At 36.8% G+C, this 26,444-nt stretch overlaps 1 protein-coding gene and 1 pseudogene across 2 annotated transcripts in view; both read left to right on the top strand.

Annotated features, from left to right (window-relative positions):
* LOC107876560 overlaps window positions 1–516 on the top strand; it is a 6,177-nt pseudogene extending 5,661 nt beyond the window's left edge.
* An 8,969-nt stretch (window positions 517–9,485) lies between these two features.
* The window catches only part of LOC107877963 (telomere repeat-binding factor 4), a 29,203-nt gene continuing 12,244 nt past the window's right edge, over window positions 9,486–26,444 (top strand). Inside the window, exons 1-3 of one of the 2 annotated variants that reach the window (XM_016724793.2) lie at window positions 9,486–9,823; window positions 19,528–19,742; window positions 20,414–20,498. In XM_016724793.2, the coding sequence (XP_016580279.1) occupies window positions 9,674–9,823; window positions 19,528–19,742; window positions 20,414–20,498 (450 nt within the window). In that variant the 5' untranslated portion in view covers window positions 9,486–9,673. The remainder of the gene's footprint in view (window positions 9,824–19,527; window positions 19,743–20,413; window positions 20,499–26,444) is intronic. The other variant, XM_016724794.2, reaches the window with a different exon arrangement.

The raw sequence follows: 26,444 nt of genomic DNA on the forward strand, positions 1-26,444 counted from the left end.
TTCAATTGCTTGTGACCCAAATGTGTGGAATGCGGTAATGCAAAATCTAGCCCTTCAAGAATTTCTCGACTCATCGAAAACCAGTAAGAAATCTATGTCCTTGATTCTACTCAAATATTTCATAATGGTTAAGCTTCTTACTACAATACCATTTTCGTAGGTGCATCATTCCCAGACTCAGATCATAAGATAGATGAATTCGTTGCTGCTGTTGATTCCTTTTCTCAATCATCCCAAAAAAGTGTGTCTTCCAAATCTGAGGCAGAAGAATCTAAATTCGGGAACTCTTTTATAGACTTTTTGCAGAATATTACACGAATAGTAACACAAACTATGGTTGACATGATGAACAGCTTGTCAGATTTCTTCAACAATCTCTTTGAAGGCAACAAGGTTTTCTTTAATACTGATGAAAGTGCTAAATTAGGCATTGTAGAGACGACATTGGGAGAATCTTTCATGGGCTTGGCAGTCATGGTTATGATGGTGATTGTCTCAAAATACAGTCAATCATGATGTCTTCATAGTTATTGCTATTTGAATTCGTCGAAGTTATATGACCAAATGTTACAGTTTCTTCAGGAATAGGTATTGAGGGTTTTGTCGGGGGGTTTTGGCCGTGCGGGGCTGCCAATGACTTGTTAAAGAGTTTTATAAATAAAATAAAGTCATTATAGACAATGCTTATGTCTTAGTTTCTTCGTTTTGTCCTCTAAATGACAACAAAGTTAGATTTGTTACAGACATTATATACTTTGGGTACTTGTTACAGACACAAAATCCTCTGATTTGTCAACTTTGTTTGTCATTGGCATCATGCTAATAAATTTATCCTTTAAGTAAATTAGTTTTGATTGCAGCGATAGCAGCTGTAATCTCTATAGTTTTGAAAATTTTCATCATGATGTTAATTCTCTTCTCCTTAGATTAAAGAACATCGCGGGTGTGTATGTTGTGCGCGCGCACTAGGGTGTACAAGTACTACATCTTCCCAAAAATTTATACTGCCAACACTGTGCTGCTACAACAGTTTAGTTTTGTGCCACAGAAAGGTATAGTTTGTTCCTCTAATACTATATATTTGAACTTTTCCATGGAAGATATTTCGGTACTATTGATGTCACATAAGCTGAACTTGGGGAGAAGAGAACAAATATCAAATGCTTTATTTTCTTTGAATCTATTATATTCTATTGAACCATTGCATTCAAATGTGTGTTGTATTACAAGCTACGAAGCTAAGTTACAGAGATCAAATTATACAAGTATTTTATGGCACATATTGTACAAACAATGACAGTTGAACCACCTTTGATGTCTAAGTCTAGCCTCTAGGGCAAGTGTTGTAGATCATCTGTCGAATCATTGTAGAATAAGCTAGTGTCAACTATTACCCATGAGGCATAACTTGTTCCTTTGGGGTCTAAGAATCTTGCCTCTTGGATAAGACTTATAAATTATCTACCAAATCATCACACACTAATCTAGTATCAATGCTTGGCCATGAGACATAACTTGTTCGTTTGTTGTATTAAGTTTTGCCTCTAGGGCACGAGCTGCAGATCATCTGCCAAGTTATTACACACTAAGTTAGTGTCAACTCTTGCCCATAGGGCATAACTTGTTTCTTTGGGGCTTAAGTCTTGCCTCTAGGGTAAGTGTTGTAGATCATCTGTTAAATCATTGCAGAATAAGCTAGTGTCAACTTTTGCCCATGGGGCACAACTTGTTCTGCATCTTGCCTTTAAGGCAAATTTTAAAGTGTATCCCATAGAACTATTCACATCACATCTCTTGGGGGTGTAGTCCTTCCCCGAATCCTATTAATATGATATATTTTTACACATCAATATATAAGAAAATTTAACATGCTAAATAATTTGTATAAACAATCAATAAGAAGGTATTGAGTTAAATACTTCACCACAAGTTAAAAATTCATATAAATAAGAAGACATTCGTGATTGAAAGTCAAAAGTACTTGTAACTAACTAAAATAGGGATAAAAAATCCTATTATAACTGCTATTTTGATCCAACTTCTCAGATAAAAAGTAAAACTAATCATGTTTTCTTATTTTTCTTTCTGTATCTTCTTGCATATGGATGAAGGATAGGAGGAGTGCAGTGATAATTTGATCTGTTATGCCTGGTTCTTTTGTATCTTGAACATCTGTAATTGTTTCTTGAAGATTTTGTTTTGCAAGGATATCTGGATGTTTGTCTTCTCCCAAGCAGAACCTCTTTATCTGGGGGGGTTTGTGATCAGATCCTTTATGCTATCTGGGATAATCCATGATATTGTGCTTCCAACTGGTAGGATTTCTCCCTAGTATATTTGTAGCCAAGACTGTCTTGAGAACGAATTAGAACAATAGCTAGACTTGTTCATATGTCCACTCTCTATCGTTGCAATTGCATGGGTGTATGGTATCTCATCTGTTTGAAATACTAAGCATTGACAAGTCCTGCTCTTCAGGTCTATAATATATTCAACTCCTTATTCTCTTACAACCAATCTTGTTGCATCAATGGGGTCTGCCTGTAAATAAAATGATAAATAAATGACAACTTTTAGTAAAATATCTAGTATATGAGTAGAATCTGGCATACAGAGCAATCAGCCATACATAGGGGGCAAATCTTGAGGCAACCAAAAAACAACTACAATCAAGCATATAACATCAAATCACAATCTAATATTGAACTAATCGAAAATATAATAATAAGTGACCAATAATAAGGAGTCACAATTAAGGTTCTATTTCAAAATGGAAGAGAAGGGCCAATATAGGGGATAGTTAGAGTTTTGATGCTTAGCTTGGTCTGGGAAAGTGCAGGAAAAGGATCTGTCATCCAAGGAATGAGCTTTCAAAGTCAAATTCCCTGTATTATATGGAAAAGATAGAACCTTGCTCAGGAGCAGCAGCTGATTCAATAGTGATGCTTCAAACATATAAGTAGAAAAATCAGCTACAAATAAACTGACATAAAACAGATATCGCATCTAACCTAGGAGTAGAATCAACTATGATAGTGAAACATATAGTAATGAGCAGAATCAGCCATACAGAGCAATCAAACATACATAGGGAACGAATCTTGAGACAATCAAAAAACAACTATAATCAAGCATACAATATCAAATCACAAACGATCACACAGCTATGAGCAGAAGCAACGAAATAGAAGCAACAAAACACATGTTTCAAGAAAATAAAAAAACTAGCAATAAATCACAAATAATAATAAATCAGCTATATATAATCTGCAATAAAAAAATAGTAACAGTATATTTCTCTATTATTAAAATACAATTTCAATTACTTACTTTCAATTTCAAGGCGACTTGAATCTTGTCAGTCACCTCTACTTTCGTCCAACGTGTGATGTCATGAAAGTTGCCTTGCACTTCTATTTTTCTTTCATAAAAACAACTTTATAACTTGTTCTGAATGTAATCGATTAGTCCCAGTATTGGTAGTTGCCTTGCTTTTCTCAGTACCGCATTCATGGATTCCACGTTGTTAGTAGTAAACATATTGTACATTCTTTTGGTATGAAACTAACGAGCCTATCTTTCTGGTTCTTCTTCTTTCAAGTACTCCGCAATAACTTTGTTGAATTTTTCTATCTCATCTATAAAAGCATAAAATTCAGTTTATTTGTATGTTGCTGCTGCGTTGTAGAATAGAGATAGAACCACATCTGAGAAGTATCTTTTTCTTAAATTCTTCTTCATGTGATAGATGCAGATCCTGTACTGACACTATAGATAGACATTTGAAATTGCATTTGCAATGGCTGGGTGACGATCTGATAGAATAGACAATTGTTCACATACCCCCATTGCATTTCTTAACTGATTGAAGAACCAGTTATAAGACTCACTATTTTCTAAGTCTGTAATTCCAAAAGCCAAAGGAAATATGTTGTTATTTCCGTCTTTTGACACTGCTATCATGAGGACACCATGATATTTTGACTTCAAAAATATTTCATCTATCATTATTACTGGTCTACAGTTGGTCCATCCAATGATTGAAGCCCCATAAGCAAAAAATGCATATTGAAACCTGTGTTGAGCAAAAGAATATTAGTAACAATTTGTATTTGATGTTTATAATCAGAGTACAATAATTTTCTAAACTAAGTCTTGCCCATGAGGTAAGAGTTGCATATATGTTAATAATCTAATCAGTGCAATTAAAGAATAAACTTTTGCCTCTTGGGCAAAAATTTTCAATTTCAACAATATAGAATCTGTACAACAATTTTCTAAGTTCCATCTATGTTAATAATCTAATCAGTGCAAATAAATGATAAACTTTTGCCTCTTGGGCAAAAGTTTTCAATTTAAACAATTTTCCAAACTAAGTCTTGCCAATGAGGCAAGAGTTGCATATATGTTAATAATCTAATCAGTGCAATTAAAGAATAAAGTTTTGCCTCTTGGGCAAAAGTTTTCAATTTCAACAGTATAACATTTGTACAACAATTTTCTAAACTAAGTCTTTCCCATGAGGCAAGAGTTGCATATATGTTATTAATCTAATCAGTGCAATTAAAGAATAAATTATTGCCTCTTGGGCAAAAGTTTTCAATTTCAACAATTTTCTAAACTAAATCTTGCCCTTGAGGCAAGAGTTGCATATATGTTATTAATCTAATTAGTGAAATTAAAGAATAAATTATTGCCTCTTGGGTAAAAGTTTTCAATTTCAACAATTTTCTAAACTAAGTCTTGCCCATGAGGCAAGAGTTGCATATATGTTAATAATATAATCAGTGCAATTAAAGAATAAAATGTTGCCTCTTGGGCAAAAGTTTTCAATTCCAACAATTTTTTAAACTAAGTATTACCCATGAGGCAAGAGTTGCATATATGTTAATAATCTAATCAGTCCAATTAAAGAATAAATTGTTGCCTTTTGGGCAAAAGTTTTCAATTTCAATAATTTTCTAAACTAAGTCTTGCCTATGAGGTAAGAGTTGCATGTATGTTAATAATCTAATCAGTTCAATTAAAGAATAAACAGTTGCCTCTTGGGCAAAAGTTTTCAATTCCAACAATATAACATTTATACTTATTCTCATCATCCCTCTTTATATTTGTGTACGTGTCTGGGTTACTTTCTTTCATCATGTGAAGATACGATAACAATCTGTTGTAATTCTCTTTCGCGGCTCCTCTTATCACCGTATAGGCATGTTGTATCGCTCGTCATGGCATGCTGTATCGATCGTCATCCTTTGTTGTAGGATATGATGATTCCGTATGTCCTTCTCATTTTATCTACCATGAAGTTTGGTGTGATTACATTACTAGAGTCACGCACGAGCTCTAGTATGTAGTCACATATGACCTTTGATGTTAGATTCCTGTGGTCGGACGTTATGAAATCAACTGAGCAACTGTGAGCCTTTTCATATGTATTAACCTGAAAGAGCAAAAAATCGACAATCTTCGACACATAAAACTACCACACGCAGTTGTCGTCCAAACATCGCAGTGAATATTTTGTTGTGCTTAATTTGATAACCTTAAATTGGATGTTGTGCGTAATTGCAATGTTTGACATGCACGCCATCATATTTTGTTTGTCGATGAAGATCGACTTGACATTTACCTCATTCAAAGAGGCATTGTGTCTCAAGAGAGTAGTCTTGATATCAAGTATCCTCGTCTTTTTTTGGCGTACCCTCTTAATCTTGGATGGCTAAGCTATTTCAGTCTCCAATATTTGTTCAATAACTTGTAACTCATTATTTCTATCAATACTTTCAATACTCATTTCGTTTTCATCCATTCCAAGCACAACCCTTGTGAAAAATAAAACAACAAAAGATTAGTAACAATTTAATTTAGAATATGTATCTTCAACAAGTAAAATCATTAAAAAGTAAGGCATAGTTAAATATTGCCCATAGGGCATAACTGTCAAAGTCTTGCCTCTAGGGCAAGAGTTATAGGTCATTTGCCAAATAATTAAAGACTATGACAGTGTCAACTTTTGCTCATGGGGCATAACTGTGTAAGTCTTGCCTTTGGGTTAATAGTTATAGGTCATCCGCCAAATCATTACAAACTAACGCAGTGTTAACTCTTGCCCATTGGGCATAACTTGAAATGTATGGCAAAATCTGAATGTCAAAACAATTAGATGTATGTTAAAAATGGATAAACAGGAGGCTTATGATACTGTAGATTGACCCTATTTAAAGCAGATCCTGATTGACCTGGGTTTTCCTTACAAGTTTATTGGATGAGTGAAACATTGTGTGACTACTGATAGATTAGTGAAGTGGAATATTTAGAATAACCTTGGGTGTATTTTGTACAAGCAAGTTAACGACTGAGTAATGACTAATTATTGGTTAGAAGGTGCTTGTGATTAGCTAGGCACCAAAAATACATATAATTGTTATACATATACTTGTTATGTGTAGTTCAGAAGGTGCTTGTAATTAACTAGGCACCAAAAATACATATACTTGTTTATTGTAGTTCAAAAAGTCTTATGCTAAAGAAAAGTTGTTTGTGATCAGCTAGGAACCAAAAATACATATAATTGTTATGTGTAGTTCAGAAGTGAGATGGAATATATACATTTGTCTTATGAACCACACGATCTACGACGTTCATTACTATCAATGCCAACTCTTTATAGTCTTTCTGTAAAAGAAAATCAAAAAAACTTATTCTGTAAGTTGAAAGAAGTTACGAATCATAAACCAGCTGAAGATATTAAGAAATGGAACCATGCTTTTTCATCGTCGGATTTTGCAGGTGTCTGCTCTAGCTGCAAGTCTTATCCAAAAACTCTCATTAAAAGAGAGAACGTTCAAAACAACTAGTTGTGGCAGTTGCAACCATAATAAAAGGATAAAGGTTCACTTTCATCAATGTATATCAAAGCTCAGCTAGAGAAATCATCCCAATTTTATAGCTAGTATAGCTATCTATTTCATAGATCATTAAGGGTATCACTGAATGTACAGATTCATAACAATAAAGAGCTTATAATGACAACCAAACCTATAATCCACCAAATTAAACTACACAATAACAAAAGCTACATAGGTTGATCCTAACTAGGTACACTGTATTGGAAGGTAGGGCTTGACCTGCATTCCCCAACTCAGAGACAAACAAATTAATTTATTTAAGAGAGCTGGAAATCACACCAGCAACATCTAGATTGACTACAACATTGCCATGTGCTTTGTGAAGTGACAAAAATTGCATGCAATAGAATATAGGTAGATGAAGAGAAGTGAAAATTGAAACTACTGTAGGTACACAGTAACCATCAAGTAATTATTTTGGTTTTCATCAAGTAATTATTGATCTTACTGCGGTGATATTTTACAAGTATACATCTGATGATAGAATTACCTTTCTACTTGTAGTTCTTATTAGTTATTACTCTAAAGTAAATTATTGGTTCACACTTTACAACATTAAATGCAGTATGGAAGAGGTTGTTTTGCTGGCTAAATAGTACTCAATCACTATCTACTACATGAGTTGCAATGTGTGATTGGATTAAGCAGAGAATTAAAGGCAAGAGACACATAGCCCAAGTATGAAAGCTGGTATATACTGAATTTATATATGCAGTTTGGCATGAGAGAAATGTAAGGCTATCCAACAAACTGAGACAACTAGAGAAGCTTGCAAGAAAGGTAGCTTTGTAGTTTGTGTTCGAGCTATAGAAACAATCAAACTTATTTTTGTACCACCTTGACCTTATACGTTTGGCCTTCCCAAAAAATATTGTGATCAACATTAACTCCCATATTAACAGCCTTTCCCTCTAAGACCAAACCCTTACAACTACTCAAACACAATTATAATCACAATAACAAACTCCCCACAACCTATTCGACACAATTCCTCATTATCTTATAATGTTAATTATACCATTAGTTTGAAATACTTGGAACTAATTTCTTGTACCACCTTGACCTTATACGTTTGGCCTTCCCAAAATATATTGCGATCAACGTTAACTCCCATATTAACGGTCTTTCCCTCCAAGACCGACCCTCCTCAACTACTCAAACACAATTTTAACCACAATAACAAACTCCCCACAACCTGTTTGACGCAATTCCTCAATAGTAAATATGTTACTACAACAACTGCATATCCCAAATTCAGCTTACGTTCACCTCCCCAAAAATTAAATCAATATGCTAATTATATAACGAGCTAAAATTACCACAATGCATCAATAAGCTAAAATTACCACAATGAATTTGGATGATGAAATTCATACCTGAAGAACCCTTATGGCTAAAGTCGACTATGAATGTTTGAAAGTCGATTCTGGAATTTGAAAGAAATAGATTTAATAGCGAATATTTTGGAGCTTGATTCTGGAATTTGGAAGAAACAGGTTATTCTCAAATACAAGCTGAAGTTGAAAGAAAGAGATTTAACGGCTTGCAGGAGGGTATTTTCGTCCAAGAAAATATGCCTTAACAAGTTAAGGCTATTTTAACAAAGCCTTTTTATTTGGGGCTAAAATTTGAAAACCACCCTAATTTGGGTCTATATTTGAGAATAACCCGTTTTTATGTGCATGAGAAAAACTGCAACTTAAATATTCAATTTGCATGTCCAAACAAAACTTTAACTTTATCTCAAATAATTTTTTATCGCTAAACAGGCCCTAAATCTTAGCCGAAAGATAAGAGATTACAATTTATATTTGTTGTGAATTTTTGTTTATTTGGCAAGATTATAGAAAAATTAGAATTTTTTGGATAGTTTTTACAATTTATGAGGTTTTTATGTGCATGAGAAAAATTGCAACTTAAATATTTAATTTGCATGCTCAAAATTTTTTATGCTCAAAATTTTTTTTAACTTTATCTCAAATAATTTTTTACTGCTAAACAGGCCCTAAATTTTAGCCCAAAGATAAGAAATTATTTTGGGTTTTATATTACAATGGCACTCTCTTCGTCTAAAAAAGAATGACTTATTTTGACTTGATATGAAGTTTAAGAAAATTAAAAAGTTTTTTTTGAACCTTGTGGTCTTAAATAAAAGTTTCATCAAATATACCAAAATGTGTTTTAATCTTGTGATCTCAAACATATCATGTGAAAAGTTAAAATTAAATTATTATTAAAATACGATTATTTCTTTTTGAAACAGATTAAAAAGAAAAGAAAGCACTCCCTCCATTTAAAAAAAAATGAACTACTTTAACTTGACACAAAGTTTAAGAAAATAAAAAAAACTTTTGAATCTTGTGACCTTAAATTAAAGTTTATATCAAATGTATCAAAATGCCGATCCTAAATATGTCACGTGGAAAATTAAAATTAAAATATTACTAAAAAAAACATCATTCTTTTTGAAATAGACTAAAAAAAAATAAATCATTCTTTTTAGTAATTATTTTGAAATGGGGAGTAAGTAGTAACAAAATCTTATAAAGAGACAAGTTTGTCACTCACAATTGATAGCAAGGACCAAGTTTAAATGTTGGTATAAGGGCCACAACGTCAATGGACATACACCAAAAAAAAACCAACCAAAAGAAGTGAGCGCCGCAAAACGCAAAATAAAAAATCCCAAACCAAAAGAAGTGAACGCCAAAAACGCAGGAGGGTTCAAGAAGCAGCGGTAGAGACCGGTGGTATGAGATTAAGGGATGGGAAATCCAAAGCAGAAATGGACATCGGAGGAAGAAGAAGCACTTCGTGCTGGCGTCGCAAAGCACGGAGCTGGCAAATGGAAGAATATTCAAAGAGATCCCGAATTCAATCACCTCCTTTACTCTCGCTCCAATATCGATCTTAAGGTTTTTTTTTTCTCCTTTTCCTTCCAATTCCCCTCTCCATTTATTTTTGTTTCAATTGCCATGTCGGAGACGAACAGTTGTGTTCTTGACCCATCTCTCGTAAAAGAGTTTAATTTTGTATGTACACTTCAACTAGATAATGAAGGCCGTTTTATGAGCTCAATATTACAGTTTTAAATGTATTTATTGGTATTTACTTAGCTTATAGAGGAAAAGTTAATTAATATTTTTAAATAAATACGATAGAAAATTATAATAGAGATAACACTTTAAAAAAAGCTAATCTTTTTTATTTTTATAAAATCAAATAATAGCTTACAACTTATTTAAATTGCCCTCGTTAAAATAAAATATAATATGCTTCAATGCTTATTTTAGCACTAGGTCAAACATATTTTCTGAAGTAACTAATTTTAATATTTTTATTTTTCAATTTTATGTAAAATTATACAAGCAGATAATTGAAATTATAAGTGTCAATATATTAACCCTTTTTACAAAATTTTATGAGTAATAATTTCTTAAAATATGGTCTTTTTACTTAATACTATATAAATAACAGTAAAAAGTGTATTTATATTAAGGAGATAAAGAGATTGTTCCTATCCATATAAATTATCATACATTCATTTTCATAATGAAATACAATAACAACAAAAAACCCAGTGTATTCCCACATAGTGGGGTCTAGGGTAAAATGTACGCAATCCATACCACTACTTCCGAAGAAGTAGCAATGTTGTTTCCGATAGACCCCCGACTCAAGATAAGGAATAGTAATCAAATTCATACAAAAAGCATGGAACAAGGTGGCAAGACATAAATACGACACCCACAGGGAATAGTAAATAAAGAATAGTAAGCGATCGTAATACAGCATGCAACAAGCTAGCATAACAAGAATAATACACCTACCAAGTAATGCCCTACCCTACCTACCCAAATTGACACTAGCCGTCAATCCTAATATGCGTCCTCCAGATCTTCCTATCTAGGGTCATGTCCTCCGTAAGCTGTAACTGCTCCATGTCCCGCCTAATCACCCCTCTCCAGTAATTCTTCGGCCTACCCCTGCCTCGCCTGAAACCATCCAAAGCAAGTTGCTCAAACCTACGAACCGATGCATCTGTGCCCCTTCTCATCATGTGTCCGAACCACCTCAAACGGACTTCCCGCAACTTGTCCTCCACCGAAACCACTCTAACCTTCTCCTGAATAGTCTCATTCCGAACTCTATCACCCCTAGTAAGCCCACACATCTAGCGCAACAGCCGCATTTCCGTCACCTTTAATTTCTGAATGTGAGAGTTCTTGACTGGCCAGCACTCCGCTCCATACAACATGGCCGGACGGACTGTCACCCTATAAAATTTGCCTTTAAGCTTGGGCGACACCTTCTTATCACACAACACCCCGAGGCGAGCCTCCACTTCATCCATCCCGTCCCAATACGGTGGGAGATGTCCTCGTCAGTCTCACCATTCCCTTGAATCATGGACCCGAGATACTTGTAACTATCCCTCTTACACACCACCTGAGAATCCAACCTTACTACCACCTTGTCCTCCTCCTTCGAGCCATTAAACTTACATTCCAAATATTCGGTCTTGCTCTTACTCAACCTGAACCCTTTAGACTCAAGAGTCTGTCTCCGCACCTCTAGCTTATCATTCACATCCCCCACTCCCCACCCCCGAGTCTTATCAATTAACACCACATCATCTGCAAAAAACATACACCATGGCACCTCTCCTTGGATATGCTGTGTCAACACGTCCATCACCAAAGCAAACAAAAACAGACTAAGAGTAGATCCCTGATGCAACCCTTTCAAGACAGGGAAATGTTCTGAATCGCCCCCTGCTGTCCTCACCTGGGTCTTAGCTCCATCATACATGTCCTTGCTCTGATATACGCCACCGGGACCCCGCTTACCTAGGATCTCCAAAGAACTTCCCTAGCAACTTTATCGTATGCCTTCTCCAAGTCGATAAACACCATATGCAGGTCCTTCTTCCTTTCCCTGTATTGTTCCACCAGTCTCTGCACCAGGTGAATTGCCTTCGTCGTAGAGCGCCCGGGCATAAATCCAAACTGGTTCTCCGAAATCGACACTATCCTCCTCAACCTCAACTCGACCACTCTCTCCCAAATCTTCATAGTATGACTCAATAGCTTAATACACCTATAGTTGTTGCAACTCTGAATGTCACCCTTATTCTTATACAGAGGGATCATAGTACTTCATTTCCAGGCCTCGATCATTTTCGCCGACTTGAAAATGCCGTTAAACAGAAAAGTCTAGCTGGTCGCCGGAGAAAAGTCTGATCGAGTCGACCAATTCGAGTTGCACTCACATTCTAAGAGTGCAAATTTGGAAAGAATCCCTAAATCACATTTTCATAATGAAATAAATATAAAAATACTAAAGATACATTATTGATAGTTGAAAATTTTCTATTAAAAAATAGAGCGCAAATCAAACTAATATTGGCGGAGTTAAAATTTTTATTAAAGGGATTAAAAAATATGTTATTTAATGTTAGTTAAAGTTATTTTACATGTAGGTTAATTTATCTATTATATCGTGCCCTCTTCATTCTTTTTTATTTGTTCTATTTGGGTTAGACACACACCTTAATCTCTTGCTCCTATACTATTAAAATTAATTTTACTAATGTACCCCTAATTAAATTTTATGCCTCTTTCCAAATCAATAATGATTACATTTATTGAACCAAGGCATGATAGGAATATTTTGTTCAAATTATTCTTGAAAGATTAAGAGAGCAAATATTTAGAAATATAAGCTCAACCCAAATAGAGCAAATAAAAAGGAATGAATGGAGTATTATATATCTTATTTTTAAGGTTACAAATCTCAATTTTTATGAAAACTTACATATAAATATATTAAATAATATAGCAAAAGTTCTTTACACTGACTATTTAATGTACTTCAATCTTTTTTTAAAAAAAATTATTTTTTAAATATCTATTTTGAAGTTATATCATATAAATAAATATTCTAAATTTTGTATGAAATGATAATTTTGTCTTTGATCGTCCGCCAACTCACTTTTCTATAATATATCTATAATATAAAATATAATAGATTTGAAAAACTCCTCTTGAATTTTGAAAGCTAGTGGAAATGGTTTGGAAAAATTGGAGACAAAAGAACTTGAGAGACCATTGTGAAGACTTAAGAATAATCAAGAATCCAACATATTTATTATTTAACCTTGTATATGAGCTTAATTACAGGTTTGCCATTGGTCATCCTCTAACTCACCTTTCTATATAATAAATAAAATAAAAAATAAATAATATAATATAATTTGCAACACAGTTAAGTGGACTTGTATTCCATCTGATTTGTGAGAAACTCGTTTAATGCGTCATGCGTGCATAAGATTGCCCATATGACTGAAGATGAATTTGATATGCTATAACCTGTGAAGGAAGTGAACAATTAGTATATCACATTTCAATGACCCAAGGGGTTGTTTCGTTTTAAGTTTTAGGAGATATAACGTTCTCATAAAAACCAGCATAAGCTTATACAATGTTCAATTGAGGTTTGAGCAGATTTAATCTCCACATACAATGTTTGGCTGGTCTCTTTGTTTTCATTATATATAATACTTGCACAAGTTATATATTATTCTATACGCAATACAATTTGAAATAAGAATGTGAGTACTAGTAATACATAGAATAAATATACTTAACTATCCCTCATAATAGTAGGAATCTTTTTGTTCTGTTCAAAAAGTAAATGAACATTTTAAATTATACATTACATGTTAATACATAATATAACAAACTAAATGTTCGACATGAAATAATGTATCACTAAATATCTATTACTTGCTGCTCAGTTCTCTACAAACTCATTCCCTAGATACTAGCTAACAGGCTACACCATGTGATGCCAAATATCCCCTGTGAAGCCAAGCAGGTTTTATACCATGCAAAAAGATTGGCGATAACAATATATTTGCTCATGAGCTTATAAAAAGCTACAAAAGGAAAGCAATTTCACCTGGATGTATGGTCAAGATAGGCCTCCAAAAAGTCTATGACTCACTAGAATGGATCTGCTAGGAGCAGTTCATGCCAGAACCAGTAGGTTCACTCACTAGGTTGCGAAGTGTGTGCAAAGAGCTATAGCATCCTTGTTAATGGAGAACTTGTTTAGCCTTTTAAGGCAGCCAGAGGGTTGGGACAGGGAGATCCCTTGCCTCCATTCTTATTTCTATGGGGATGGTACCTTAGCAGGCAGTTGATTGGTTTAAAGGAGGAGTAGAGCTTCAAATTATATCCTAGGTGTGCTAGCTGGAATTTAAGCGACCTTTGCTTTGTTGATGATCTGCTTTTCTTTGCATGAAGGGACTTGAAATCAGTTGCAGGTACACATAGATGCTTTATGCAGTTGTCCTAGTCAACCAGTGCTTCATGCTAACCTAGACAAAAGTTCAATATACTTTGCAGGGGTACTAAGCACTGAATAAGACAAAATCCTACATGACTTGAGGTACAGTTGTGGAGAACTCCATTTTGAAAGACTTAGGGTACCACTGGCAACAAAGAAGATCTCTCTTATTCTGTGGCAACCCCTAGTAGAGAAGATTACACATAAAATATCATCCTGGACAACAAAGAACCTATCTTACGCAGGTAGAGCCCAACTAATCTAATCAATCATTTTTGGGATTTGGATTTAAGCATACTTGGCACAGCTTCTGCATACCAATCAAAATGTTACACCTGATAGATGCCCATTGTAGAAGCTACCTTTGGTCAGGAAGTGGCACCATCACCACGAAGGTCCTTATTGCTTGGGAATCTGTATGCACCCCTAAATGTGTAGGACGTCTCAGCCTTACTAAGTACCTCCTAATCTAAGAGTGCCATGGAAATGTCTCATGTACAGGAATGTGCAAGGCCTAGGGCAAGGTGCATTGCTTTGCTACTTATGTATGATAAAGTGTGAACTATAGATAGATTGATTAAGTAGGGAATACAAGTGAATCCTAACTGCTCACGTTGCTAGAAAAATGTAGAATCCAGGGAGTATATATATGTGCAGTGTGAGTACACAAGAAGCATATGAGAGATGATGGCCCAATCGATGAATGAATCTATCGTATCATTCCTTCTCTTCATGGATTGACATCTCAATTGGATGATAACCAACTCAAATGGAAACTCTCAAAGAGCATTAACTTTCAAGATGATGTACACAGAGGCTTTGTATAGTGCATGGTTTGAAAGAATTGGAGAATATTTGAAAAGAGTAGACAGTGGAATGTGGTTGCTAAGGAGATGCTTATGCTATATGTGTTAGAGCACCTCCTTGACTTGGGACAATTTTTCATAGCTATCAGTTTTAGGCTCTAGTGTTGAGAACATAGTGAGTTTTGTTTTTAAATAGACAAGATGTGTGTAGCTGTGCCTCACTTTGTAATGATTCCACACTTTTGATGATTAATACAACACTTAGTTACCAAAATAAGATAATCACTGCATAATTAATCTCTGCATTACTAATTCCTATGTAACTTTTTAATCAAACTACCTAACTTTTTGATCAAACTACACCTAAAAGTTGACAACAACCACTTTATCCCCCCAAAAAAAAGAAACGGTTGGCAACGATCAAGCTGCAGCCTAAACAAGTTAAGGTTTGTTATATTAATGTCTAGTCAATATATTCAAATCAAAAGTAAAATAGGAACTACTAGAAGTGTGGAATCTAATGACTGGGAGACTAGAGAAACAGTTTGCTGGATGGCAAAATAGGTACTTGTCAAAAGTGGGTAAGGCAGTATTGATCAAAAAGCACTCTTTCTAGCATTCCCACATATTTCATTTCACTTTTTATAGGCTCTTTGAGAAGTGATTGAAAGGTTGGAAGACTTTAGTGTAACTTTTATGCAACACAACGAAAGTTGGTAAGAAGTTTCATCTAGCGAATTGGAGAGTTGTCATATCTGAGAAGGAATGGGGAGGACCTGGAGTGAAAAATTTCAAGTGTTCAATAAAAATCTCGGTAGGAAAGTGGTTATGGAGTGGAGTAGAATACTTTTGGGGAGGGATTATAGTGGAAAAGTATGGAACGTTGGAAGGTGGGTGGAGGACTAGAAACATTATTACTCTGTTTGGGTGTGGTTTTGTTGAGGAGGTTTATGAATAGGTGGGAAGACTTTCATGGATAGATTTATTTTAAGGCTGGGGAGGAAAGCGACATTAGTTTTTGGGCACATAATTGTTGCAGGGAAAACAAGTTGCGGGAAGCCTTCCCTGATATATATTGTGCATCAAACCAAAGAGAGATGATAGTCCAGCAAATCTGTAGCTCTCACGAGCGGCGGTTATTCACTGGGACTTAAAATTAAAAGGGAACCTTCAGGGTTGAGAGATGGAAGAATTTCACAATTTGATTGATTTTTTGTACGGGCTGGACACACCAAATAACTTATCGGATGTGTGGAAGTAGCGGGAAGTAGAGATGGTTTATTCACTGTTAACTCTTTGTATGGTTGGTGGCGAGGGATGCAATCTTAACAATGAAAAATTTGAAGAAGAGGATTATCACTTACATTAGTTGGTTTTTATATGTAAAGAGTGCATATGAAAATGTTGAACATCTGCTGTTGCACTGCAAAGCAGCTAGTTGGTTATGGAGGGTGGTCCTCTGCTTGTATAAGTTGCAATAGGTAATATCGGGCATAGTGAAGTAAGCTTTATAAAGTTGGACTCAGAAGAGAGGGAGGAGAAGCCCCAGGGCATGGAATGTTACCCTTTTAGCAATCATGTTAGTCATTTGGAAAATGTGAAATAGGAGGGCTTTTAAATGGGTGGAATAAGATTTGTAAAATTGCAAAGTAGTATTTTGTCGTTAGCTTCTTTTTGTACGTATGAGGTCCCTCATTGTATGGTGGATTGAATTTCTTTTGTTGATGTGAGAAATATAAGTGAAAAATATTATTGAATTGTTGTATCTATATAATTACATTGAGACCCTATTTATAGATACTACATTACAGTCCCTTTCCAAATAGGATTTTGTATACTATTCCATTTTCTACTCATATTCTAACACTCCCCCTCAAGCTGGTGCATATAAGTCATATGTACCTAGCTTGTTATAAATGTAATTAATACGCGGACTGGTGAGGGACTTGGTGAAGATATCTGTAAGTTGATCTCTTGACTTCACAAATTTTGTAACAATATCGACTGAGATTATCTTTCTCTGACAAAGTGACAATCAATCTCTACGTGTTTAGTCCTTTCATAGAACACTGGATTAGAGCAAATGAAGGGCTGCTTGATTATCACATACAAGTTCCATCTCATCTATTGCTCCAAATTTTAGTTCTCTTAGCAACTGTTTGATCTAAACTAGCTCACAAATTGCTGCAACCATTGCTTGATATTCTACTTCCGCACTAGATTGAGCAACCACACTCTGTTTCTTACTCTTTCAAGACACTAGATTACCTCCTATTAAAACATAATATCTAAATGTAGAATGTCATATAGAGGGTGATCCTGCCCAATCAACATCATTATATCCAATAATATGCTCATGACCTCGATAATGAGCTAGCAAGCTGCGAGGAATGTATCGCCCTAAAAACGCAGTGGAACATAGGATTCAATAAAAAGAGTGCTGCCAGTCTCAATGAGATGCCTATTTTTCCTTTTCGTTATACCGTTCTTTTGAGGGGTGTATGGACACGATGTCTGATGAATAATTCCTTGGTGAGTCATAAACTCCGGGAGGATAAGTATTCTAAGGCATTATCACTACGAAAAGTACGAATAGAAACACCAAATTGATTTTGTATTTCAGCATAAAAACTTTTGGATATAGAAAATAACTCAGGACGATCTTTCATTAAGAAAACCTAAGTACGTCTTGAAAAATCATTAATGAAACTAACAAAGTAACGAAATTCTAAGGGTGAACTGCTCTACTAGGACCCCAAATATCAGAATGAACTAATGAGAAAATAGACTCCAAACGACTCTCAATACTATGTGAAAATGTAGCACAGGTGTGTTTCCAAGTTGACACAACTCAAAATCTAATGTGGATAAACTAGACAAACTAGACACCATATTCTGTAGCTTGGATAGACTCGGATGTCCTAAACGTTTGTAAATAAGGTCTGGAGGGTTTGTAACGGAGTATGCTGTGAAGGAATTTGAAGAGGTAAGATGGCAAAGGCCTTGTGATTCATGTCCTGTGTCAATTGTTTGTCCCGTACTGCGGTCCTGCGGTCCTGCATTAGAAAAGAATCATAAAATAAAGTTATACTACATTGAATGACACATGTCAAATGACTAATAGATGCAAAATTAAAAGGACAACCTGGGACATAAAAGAATAAAGTACAGAAGATAGGGGTTTGGCTTGTCCATTTCCTTTTGGTTTTGTTCGGATCCCATTGGCTAAAGTAATAGCAGGAAGAGATTGTGAATAAATAATATCACACAGAAGTGATTTGTCACTAGAAATATGATCAGACGCACCTGAGTCCACCACTCATAATCCAAAGGTAGGAGATTGTGCAGTTGAGGTTATAAGTAACGATATATGTTTACTTGCTCGATATTGAAGATACTCGTTATATTGCTTGTTGGAGAAATACACTGAAATACACCTATTGATCACCTTTGGTGTTCGACTGAGCAACATGAGCATGAAGCCTATTACAATAACTACACTTAGGTTGAGATCTTCCAAATCGTCTTCCCCTCGTCGATTCTTCATGGACTGTGACATTTGATTTTCTAATTTCATCATTAAGGATTCAGATTTAATCATAGGACTAAATTGAGAAAAATTGTCAGTCATCGAAAAATTAATTTGATTGTCGGAAACTGGCCGGAATCAAGAAATAGCTGAAGGGACAACCTTCGAATGATTCGAATGAAGGGGTGACCTCATTGGAAAAAGAACTCTTGCTTGAAACTGATCGAAAACAGTTACACGCGTCGGCGCATGATGCACAGATCTGAGACTTCTGGTGGCGCGGGACAGTGCGTGGATCGCCGGAACTGAGAGTTGATCACTGGGGTTCGTTCGGCTGTGTGTTTAGCACCTCGTGGTAGTATTGATTTTCGCAGAACACTTATTAAATAGACAAGGGCTCAAATTAGCCTTGATAGTCGCCGAAAATTGACGCATGGTGACAGTCTGATTGAGTTTTCTTCCCAGTAAATTTCTCACTAGACCTGCTCTGATAACATGTGAGAAATATAGGAGAAAAATATTAGTGAGTGTTGTATCTACATTATGACATTGAAACCCTATTTATAGACACTACATTACAATCCTTTTCCAAGTAGGATTTTATATACTATTCCTATTCCTACTCATATTCTAACAGTTGAGAACCATATTTTGGTGCAGGTTATCTTCTTTTGGTATAAGACATGTGTACAGGATATTTAATTATAAATAAAATTGTTTACCTTGTCAAAAAATAAAAAAAGGAAATTTTAAAAGTTTGGCCAAACAGACTATTTATCTCTAAGCTTAATGCTCTTAAATCCTCCTGCCTCGTTAACACTTTTGCAGAATGACGAAGAAGTCAATTTTGGACGGTTGATGAGTTCTCTTGCATTGTACTGCACTTTTTTTTCATTTTCTCATAAAAATTTTGGCATCACATTTTATACAGGATAAATGGAGAAATTTAAATGTTAGTGCCAATGGACAAGGGCCAAGAGATAAATCAAGGACACCGAAAGTGAAGACTAATCTTGATGCTGCAGCAGCTCCATTGCCCATCATGCAGGCCCCTGTTTCTTCCACTCTAGTTCCACAAGATGCATCAGCCGACACTGTTATGGAAGATTCTTCAAAATGCGCATTAGATGGAAAAAATGCTTCAAAGTTTGTCTTTCTAATTTCCTTTTCAACTTCTTGAATAGGCCAGGGAATGAGACTTGTCAAATCCATATCCTTCTGATATAACAAATGCATTTCCTTCCGACTTTCTAACTAAAATCACAGTGATGTGGGAAAAGATAAGCGGTAGTTGTTTTTCTTTTAAAGGCATAGAGTGCATCAATATGGTAATCTAACTGGTGATTCTGGGTGAAACAATTTGGTCCGTTGTGGACAGACGGGCACAAAGATGTAATTTATCGTATGCCTTTTACTAGCTAAATAGAGAGTCATGTACCTCAAATTGACTTTATCAGAAATCCTGTGACGAATGCTCATCATTTCATTTCTGGCATCTCAACTGAATACGTGTTTGAATTCTGATGAGTGCTCATGTTTTTCGAATTTTTTTCCTGAATTTGCAACCTACTGTAAAGAACCATTTGCATCTCCTACCAAAGGTCTCTTCCCGACCCCCACCCCTCCCAAAAATATAAAAAAAATAAAGAAATGGGAAGGGAAGTATATGTGAATATATAGGTGGAAGAAGAAATGTATATTTTAGTGCTTGATAGCCATTTATGTACATTACAGTGTGTCTTTTTTTTTTCCTCTCTCTTTGTTCCTAGTACTTCTGTTTATGTTTTCTTGAAGTAATATTGTTGCTTTATTCTTAGGTATAATCAAATGATATATGATGCACTTTCAAGTTTGAAAGAGCCAAATGGATCTGACACAAGCACACTTGTTAACTTCATTGAGGTATACAGAGACATCATTACACTTTCTGCTTTCTCTTTTGCCTTTACTTGCCATCCAAGAGGCACTTGGCACTTTCGCATACCCTTGGTGTTCAAACAGACTGTTGCCTATATTTTACTAGAAACACTATTATTTAGGCAATCATTGTGATTTTGACCATTACCAGAAATGAATTTTACGTTCTCGTTCTCCATATGTAGATAAGAGTACGATGATCATAAGATTATTGTGTCAACAATCTATGAAATAGCTACAGTGTGAAGGTCATTAAAATGATAATTTGACATATATAGGGGATGCAGACTTTATTTTGTTCAACATAAAGACCTAAAAAATTGTGCTTGTGTTCTTATTTACATCTATGTTTTCTTTATAACACTTGAAAGAACATGACAGACAGAATGTACTTACCGTCCCGCTACATATCTAGGTTTTCTCCCTTGGTCCCTCTTTGCTACAATGCTAAGTGTGTTTCAAGAGATTCCAACCAACACAAGAACAACAAGATGAACAACAAAGTGCTAGTGAATCGAAAATGGCCACACACGGCTTCACTAGGCTTGCAACACTTGTTTCAACTAGAAAAGTGAGTGTAACAACAAGAACAACAAAGACCGTATTGCTAGTGAATCGAAAGAGCTCCACACGGCTTCACTAGACTTTTTTATTCAACAACACAATGTTAACAAGATTTACAAAGAAAGAGATAGAAACTTGACACAATATTCATTAATCTAAGAACCCTAACAAGAGAAAGGACCCTAAGACTAATAAATATCAATACCAAGTTCTTACTTGGACCAAAAGGAACTCAAAGAACCCCAAGAACCTAGTTTTTAGCCAAGATACAATACTAGTATCACTCTACTAGTGAGAATTCGGTTTTGGCCTCTTCAAGAGAAAGAGAAGTAAAAAATTTACAAGCCTTTTGTTTCTTGAGTAATAGGAATGAACTAAAGCAAGACTAGCCCTATTACATGGCTTATATAGTCACTTAGAAAGGAGGGACAAAAACCAAAATACCCTTGGCATTTAAGTGGGTGGGTTTGGGGTGTCTTGGTGGGCCTCTTCACATTTTATTAAATATAGACCCTTAGATGGGCTCACGAGGGCCTCACACATAGCCAAGAATGTGAACAAGGCTTTGAATCGTTGCAACTCATGTGCTTGGCTTCGTGTGAAAAGTCTCGAGCTAGGAATTCCCGTATCATCCTCTCCATCTTGAAGGGAATTTGTCCTCAAATTCGAATCATTGCCATCCTTCACCGTTTCCTCCCGAGAGAGATCACACACGTTGAAAGTGTTGTGCACTTGATATTCTGGGGGTAGATCAATCTTGTAGGCATTGTCGTTGATCCTTTGTAATACTTGGAACGGGCCATCACCCCATGGCATCAACTTAGCATTCTTTTGAGACGGGAATCTATCCTTCCTTAGGTGCACCCACACCTAATCTCCCGGTTCAAGAATGAGCTTTCTTCTTCTTTTATTGGCTCGCCTCGCAACTTCTTGGTTTTTCTTCTCCAACCGCAACTTCACCTTTTCATGTAGCTTCTTCATGGCCTCTGCTCGTTTGCTTCCATCTAAGCTTATCACAAGGTCACTTGGCAAAGGGGTTAAATCCAAAGGGGTGAGGGGGTTGATGCCGTATACACACTCAAAGGGTGTCATCCCCGTGCTCGAGTGTATAACACGATTATAAGCAAACTCAATCAGCGGTAAGTGCTCCTCCCAAGAAGTCATTTTTCCTTTAACCATGGACCATAGCATAGAACCTAAGGTCTTATTTACTACTTCCGTTTGGCCATCGATTTGTGGGTGGCATAAAGTCGAAAACAACAACTTAGTACTGAGTCTATCCTATATGGACTTCCAAAAGTGGCTTAGGAATTTAGAATCCCTATCACTCACTATGGTCCTCGGAACACCATGAAGTTTTACAACATTATCAACAAACAAAGAGGCTACACTAGGCACATCATCACATTTAGAACAAGGAATAAAGTGAGCCATCTTGGAAAACCGATCCACCATGACAAAAATACTATCTCCCTTCTAGTCCTGGGCAATCCCAACACGAAGTCCATTGATATGTCAAGCCAAGGACGCAAAGGGGTGGACAATGGAGTGTACAACCCGTGGGGTTGGAGCCGTGACTTGGCTCCTTTGCACTCAACACATTGGCCGCAAATTCGGGCCATATTCTTACGCATTCTAGGCCAATAAAATTGTTCTTCCAAAATTCCGAGGGTTTTCTCGACCCCAAAATGGCCCATTAGACCGCCATTGTGTGCTTCCCTCACAAATAATTCTTTCCACCAATTTGAGGGAACACACAATCGTCTACCTTTAAACAAGTATCCATCAAATTTGGTATAAGGATGGGAACCCCTATCCGTAACCCACCTATCCCTATCCAACTTTCACTTTCCCTATAGATAGGAGCGAAGTGAGGGTCCTCGGGATATAGACTTGAGGCTTTCAAACCCCATCAACTTAGACGACAAAGTAGACACAAGCACATGTTTTCGGGACAAAGCATCAGCAACCACATTGTCTTTACCCTTCAGCAACCACATTGTCTTTACCCTTCAAGAAATTCAATCCATTTGGCATGCCGTCGGTTAAGCTTGTCTTGTGCCTATAGATGCTTCAAGGATTCATGATCCATTCGGATCACGAATTCTTTAGGCCACAAATAATGTTGCCAAGTGGCCAAGGCTCTAATTAAGGCATATAACTCTAATTCGTACATAGAGTAGTTTAGAGTTGCTCCTTTGAGCTTTTCGCTAAAGTAGGCAATAGGCTTCAATTCTTCCATTAAAACCGCGCCTATGCCGACTTTGCTAGCATCACATTTGACCTCAAAAACCTTGTCAAAATTCGGCAATTGTAGCAAAGGGGCCGAGATGAGCATAGCTTTCAAGTCCTCGAAGGCCTTAGCTTGTTCATCTCCCCACTTGAAAGGCCGATCCTTTTTAATCACTTCGGTCAAGGGGGCACAATGGTGCTAAATCCTTTGACAAAACGTCTATAAAAACTAGCCAACCCGTGGAAGCTTCTCACTTCACCTACGGTTTTGGGAGTTGGCCAATTTTTAATGGCGTCAATCTTAGATTCATCCACTTCGACCCCTCTTGAGCTCACCACAAACCCAAGAAATACAACCTCATGGACATCAAAAGAACACTTTTATAGATTAGCATATAACTTCTCCTTTCGGAGGACATCAAACACACATTGTTAATGCTTTACATGCTCATCTAAGGACTTGCTATACACCAACACATCATCAAAGTAAACAACACCAAACTTTTCGATAAATGGCTTCATCACATGATTCATTAGCCTCATGAAAGTACTTGGAGCATTTGTTAGGCCGAATGGCATAACCATCCTTTCATAGAGACCGAATTTGGTCTTGAAGGCGGTTTTTCATTCATCACCCGGTTGCATACGAATTTGGTGATAGCCACTCCTCAAATCTATTTTAGAAAACAAACATGAACCACTGAATTCATCAAGCATATCATCTAACCTAGGAATAGGGTGACGATATTTTATCGTTATCTTATTGATGGCTCGGCAATCAATGCACATACGCCAAGTCCCATCTTTCTTGAGAACTATTAGCACCGGGACCGCACAAGAGCTCATACTCTCCTTGATATACCCTTTGTTGAGTAGTTCCTCAACTTGACGTTGCAATTCCTTGGTATCCATCGGGTTGCTCCTATAAGCCGGTTTGTTGGGCAATTGTGAACCCGGCACAAAATCTATTTGGTGCTCAATTTCCTGAAGTGGGGGCAATCCTTGCGGTAATTCCTTTGGGAAGACATCTTCGTAATTCTGCAAAACATGAGAAATAAGAGAAGAATTGGAAATGTTAGTGGCGTTAGTATTAAAACAATGAGCCAAGAGAAGTATCGGAGTGTCTTCGTCATAATCCACAAATAATTCTTTCCTCTTAGCCATCATCACCACACTTCCTTGCCCCTTAGAAATTAGGAGCCCCTCGGTTTCCCCTACTCCCTCACTCTCGGGTTCCCCTCTTTTCCCCTCACTCTCGGCCTTCTTTCCCTTTTCCCTCAATTCTCTCATCTTTTGGTGTAATTCATTCACTTGGGAAGGCAATAATGGATGAAGAGCGACCTTGCAGCCATCCTTCTCAAGTGCATACCGATTGGACCTTCCATCAGGTTTGGTCGACCTATCGTATTGCCAAGGCCTTCCTAACAACAAGTCACAAGCTTGCATTGGTATCACATCACAAAGCACCTCGTCATGGTAGTTGGCTACCTTAAAACGCATCACACATTGCCTTGTGACCTTTATCTCGCTGCATTCATTCAACCATTGCAACTTGTAAGGACTAGTGTGAGGTGTAGTCGGCAATTTCAAGAAGTTCACCATTGCAACACTAACCACATTCGCACAACTTCCACTATCTATCACCATAGTGCACACACTTCCCTTCATAAGACATTTAGTATGGAATAGATTCTCCCGTGGGCTAGGATCATCTATTGCCTTACTAATCATGGCACGCCTCACTATAAAGTTTGGAACCACACACTTCCCTTCTTGCAGATAAGCATCCTTACAATCATCATCATCATCATGTGGATCTTTTCGGGTTCCTCTCCATCTTGAGGCTCGGCCTCATTCTCTTCTTTTGCAAGACCCACTTCCTCACCAAGATAATACAATCTCCCTTCTCTTAGGCTCACATTGCGCCGGTTTGGACATTCATTGGCTTTATGTCCCCAACCTTGGCACTTGAAACATTAGAACCCTTTAGGATTAGGATACTTGTGAGCTTCTTGTCGGGGAGGAAATTTGTGGACTGTTTTAGGCTCGGGCAGTCTTGTAGTGACAGGTTGGTCCTTGTTTTTGGGCCAACCCGAAGATGGCTGAACCATATCTTTGCTCCTCGGCCAACCCGAGGTTGATGGTCCCTCTTTAAGCTCCCTTTCAATCTCAAGAGCCGCTTGGAAAATCCCTTTAACGGTATTAAACTTGTAAAGCATCAAATGAGTGGAGATCTCTTTGTTCAACCCACACTTGAACCGAATGATGTCATGGCCAATTTGTTCTCCCCGATGATCAAGCTTCAACATGAGTTGTTGAAACTCGTCATAGTATGCCATAACACTTCGATTCCCTTGTCACAAATTGTACAACCTAGCAAGCAACTCATGACGATAACTTTCGGGAAGATACCGTTGCCTCATTAGGTACCTCAACCGAAACCATGGTGGTGGTTGTCCCTCTACCAACTTGTTGCCGAACCGCTTGACGTATTCCCACCAAGTGTTAGCAAAAATGAGCTATGGCATAACAACTCTTTTTCTCCTCCGAGATATCATTCACTTGAAACACTTTATTACACGCCGACTCCCAAGCAAGATACACCTCGGGGTCACTTTCACCCTTAAAGATAGGTAGGCTCAATTTGATGGTATTGATGCCTACGTCTCTCTCTAGGTGTCAGTTTCCCCTTTCTCCATACCCTCGGTATCTCCTTGGATCCACACGACCCCCTCTCATCTCTTCCTCCCTTATGTAGGCATCGTCAAAGGCTCTATACCCTTCATAATCCTCTCTACCATATTCCTCAAGGTGGACGGGACGGTTTTGGACATTTGGAACTTGATTCGGAGGAATTGGATTTTGTGGAAGTGGTGGTCTTTGGTTTAGTGGAGCTTGGAAGGGGGGGGGGGTGTTTCGGATTTTGTGGAGGCATTTGACGTCCGAGTACCTCTTGCGGAACTTGAGGCGTTTGGGAATGGGTTGGTCTATTGGAGTCTCGGTTCAGAGGGTTATAAGTGGTTTGTCTTGCGGCATTTAGTGGAGCTAGTGAAGGATTTGGCAATTGTGGCCATGTTTTGGGAGTAACGGTGGTGGAGGAATTTCTATCATGTCCACTTGACGAAACATATCGAG

Source organism: Capsicum annuum, chromosome 7, assembly GCF_002878395.1.
Source record: "Capsicum annuum cultivar UCD-10X-F1 chromosome 7, UCD10Xv1.1, whole genome shotgun sequence".
Lineage (NCBI taxonomy): Eukaryota > Viridiplantae > Streptophyta > Magnoliopsida > Solanales > Solanaceae > Capsicum > Capsicum annuum.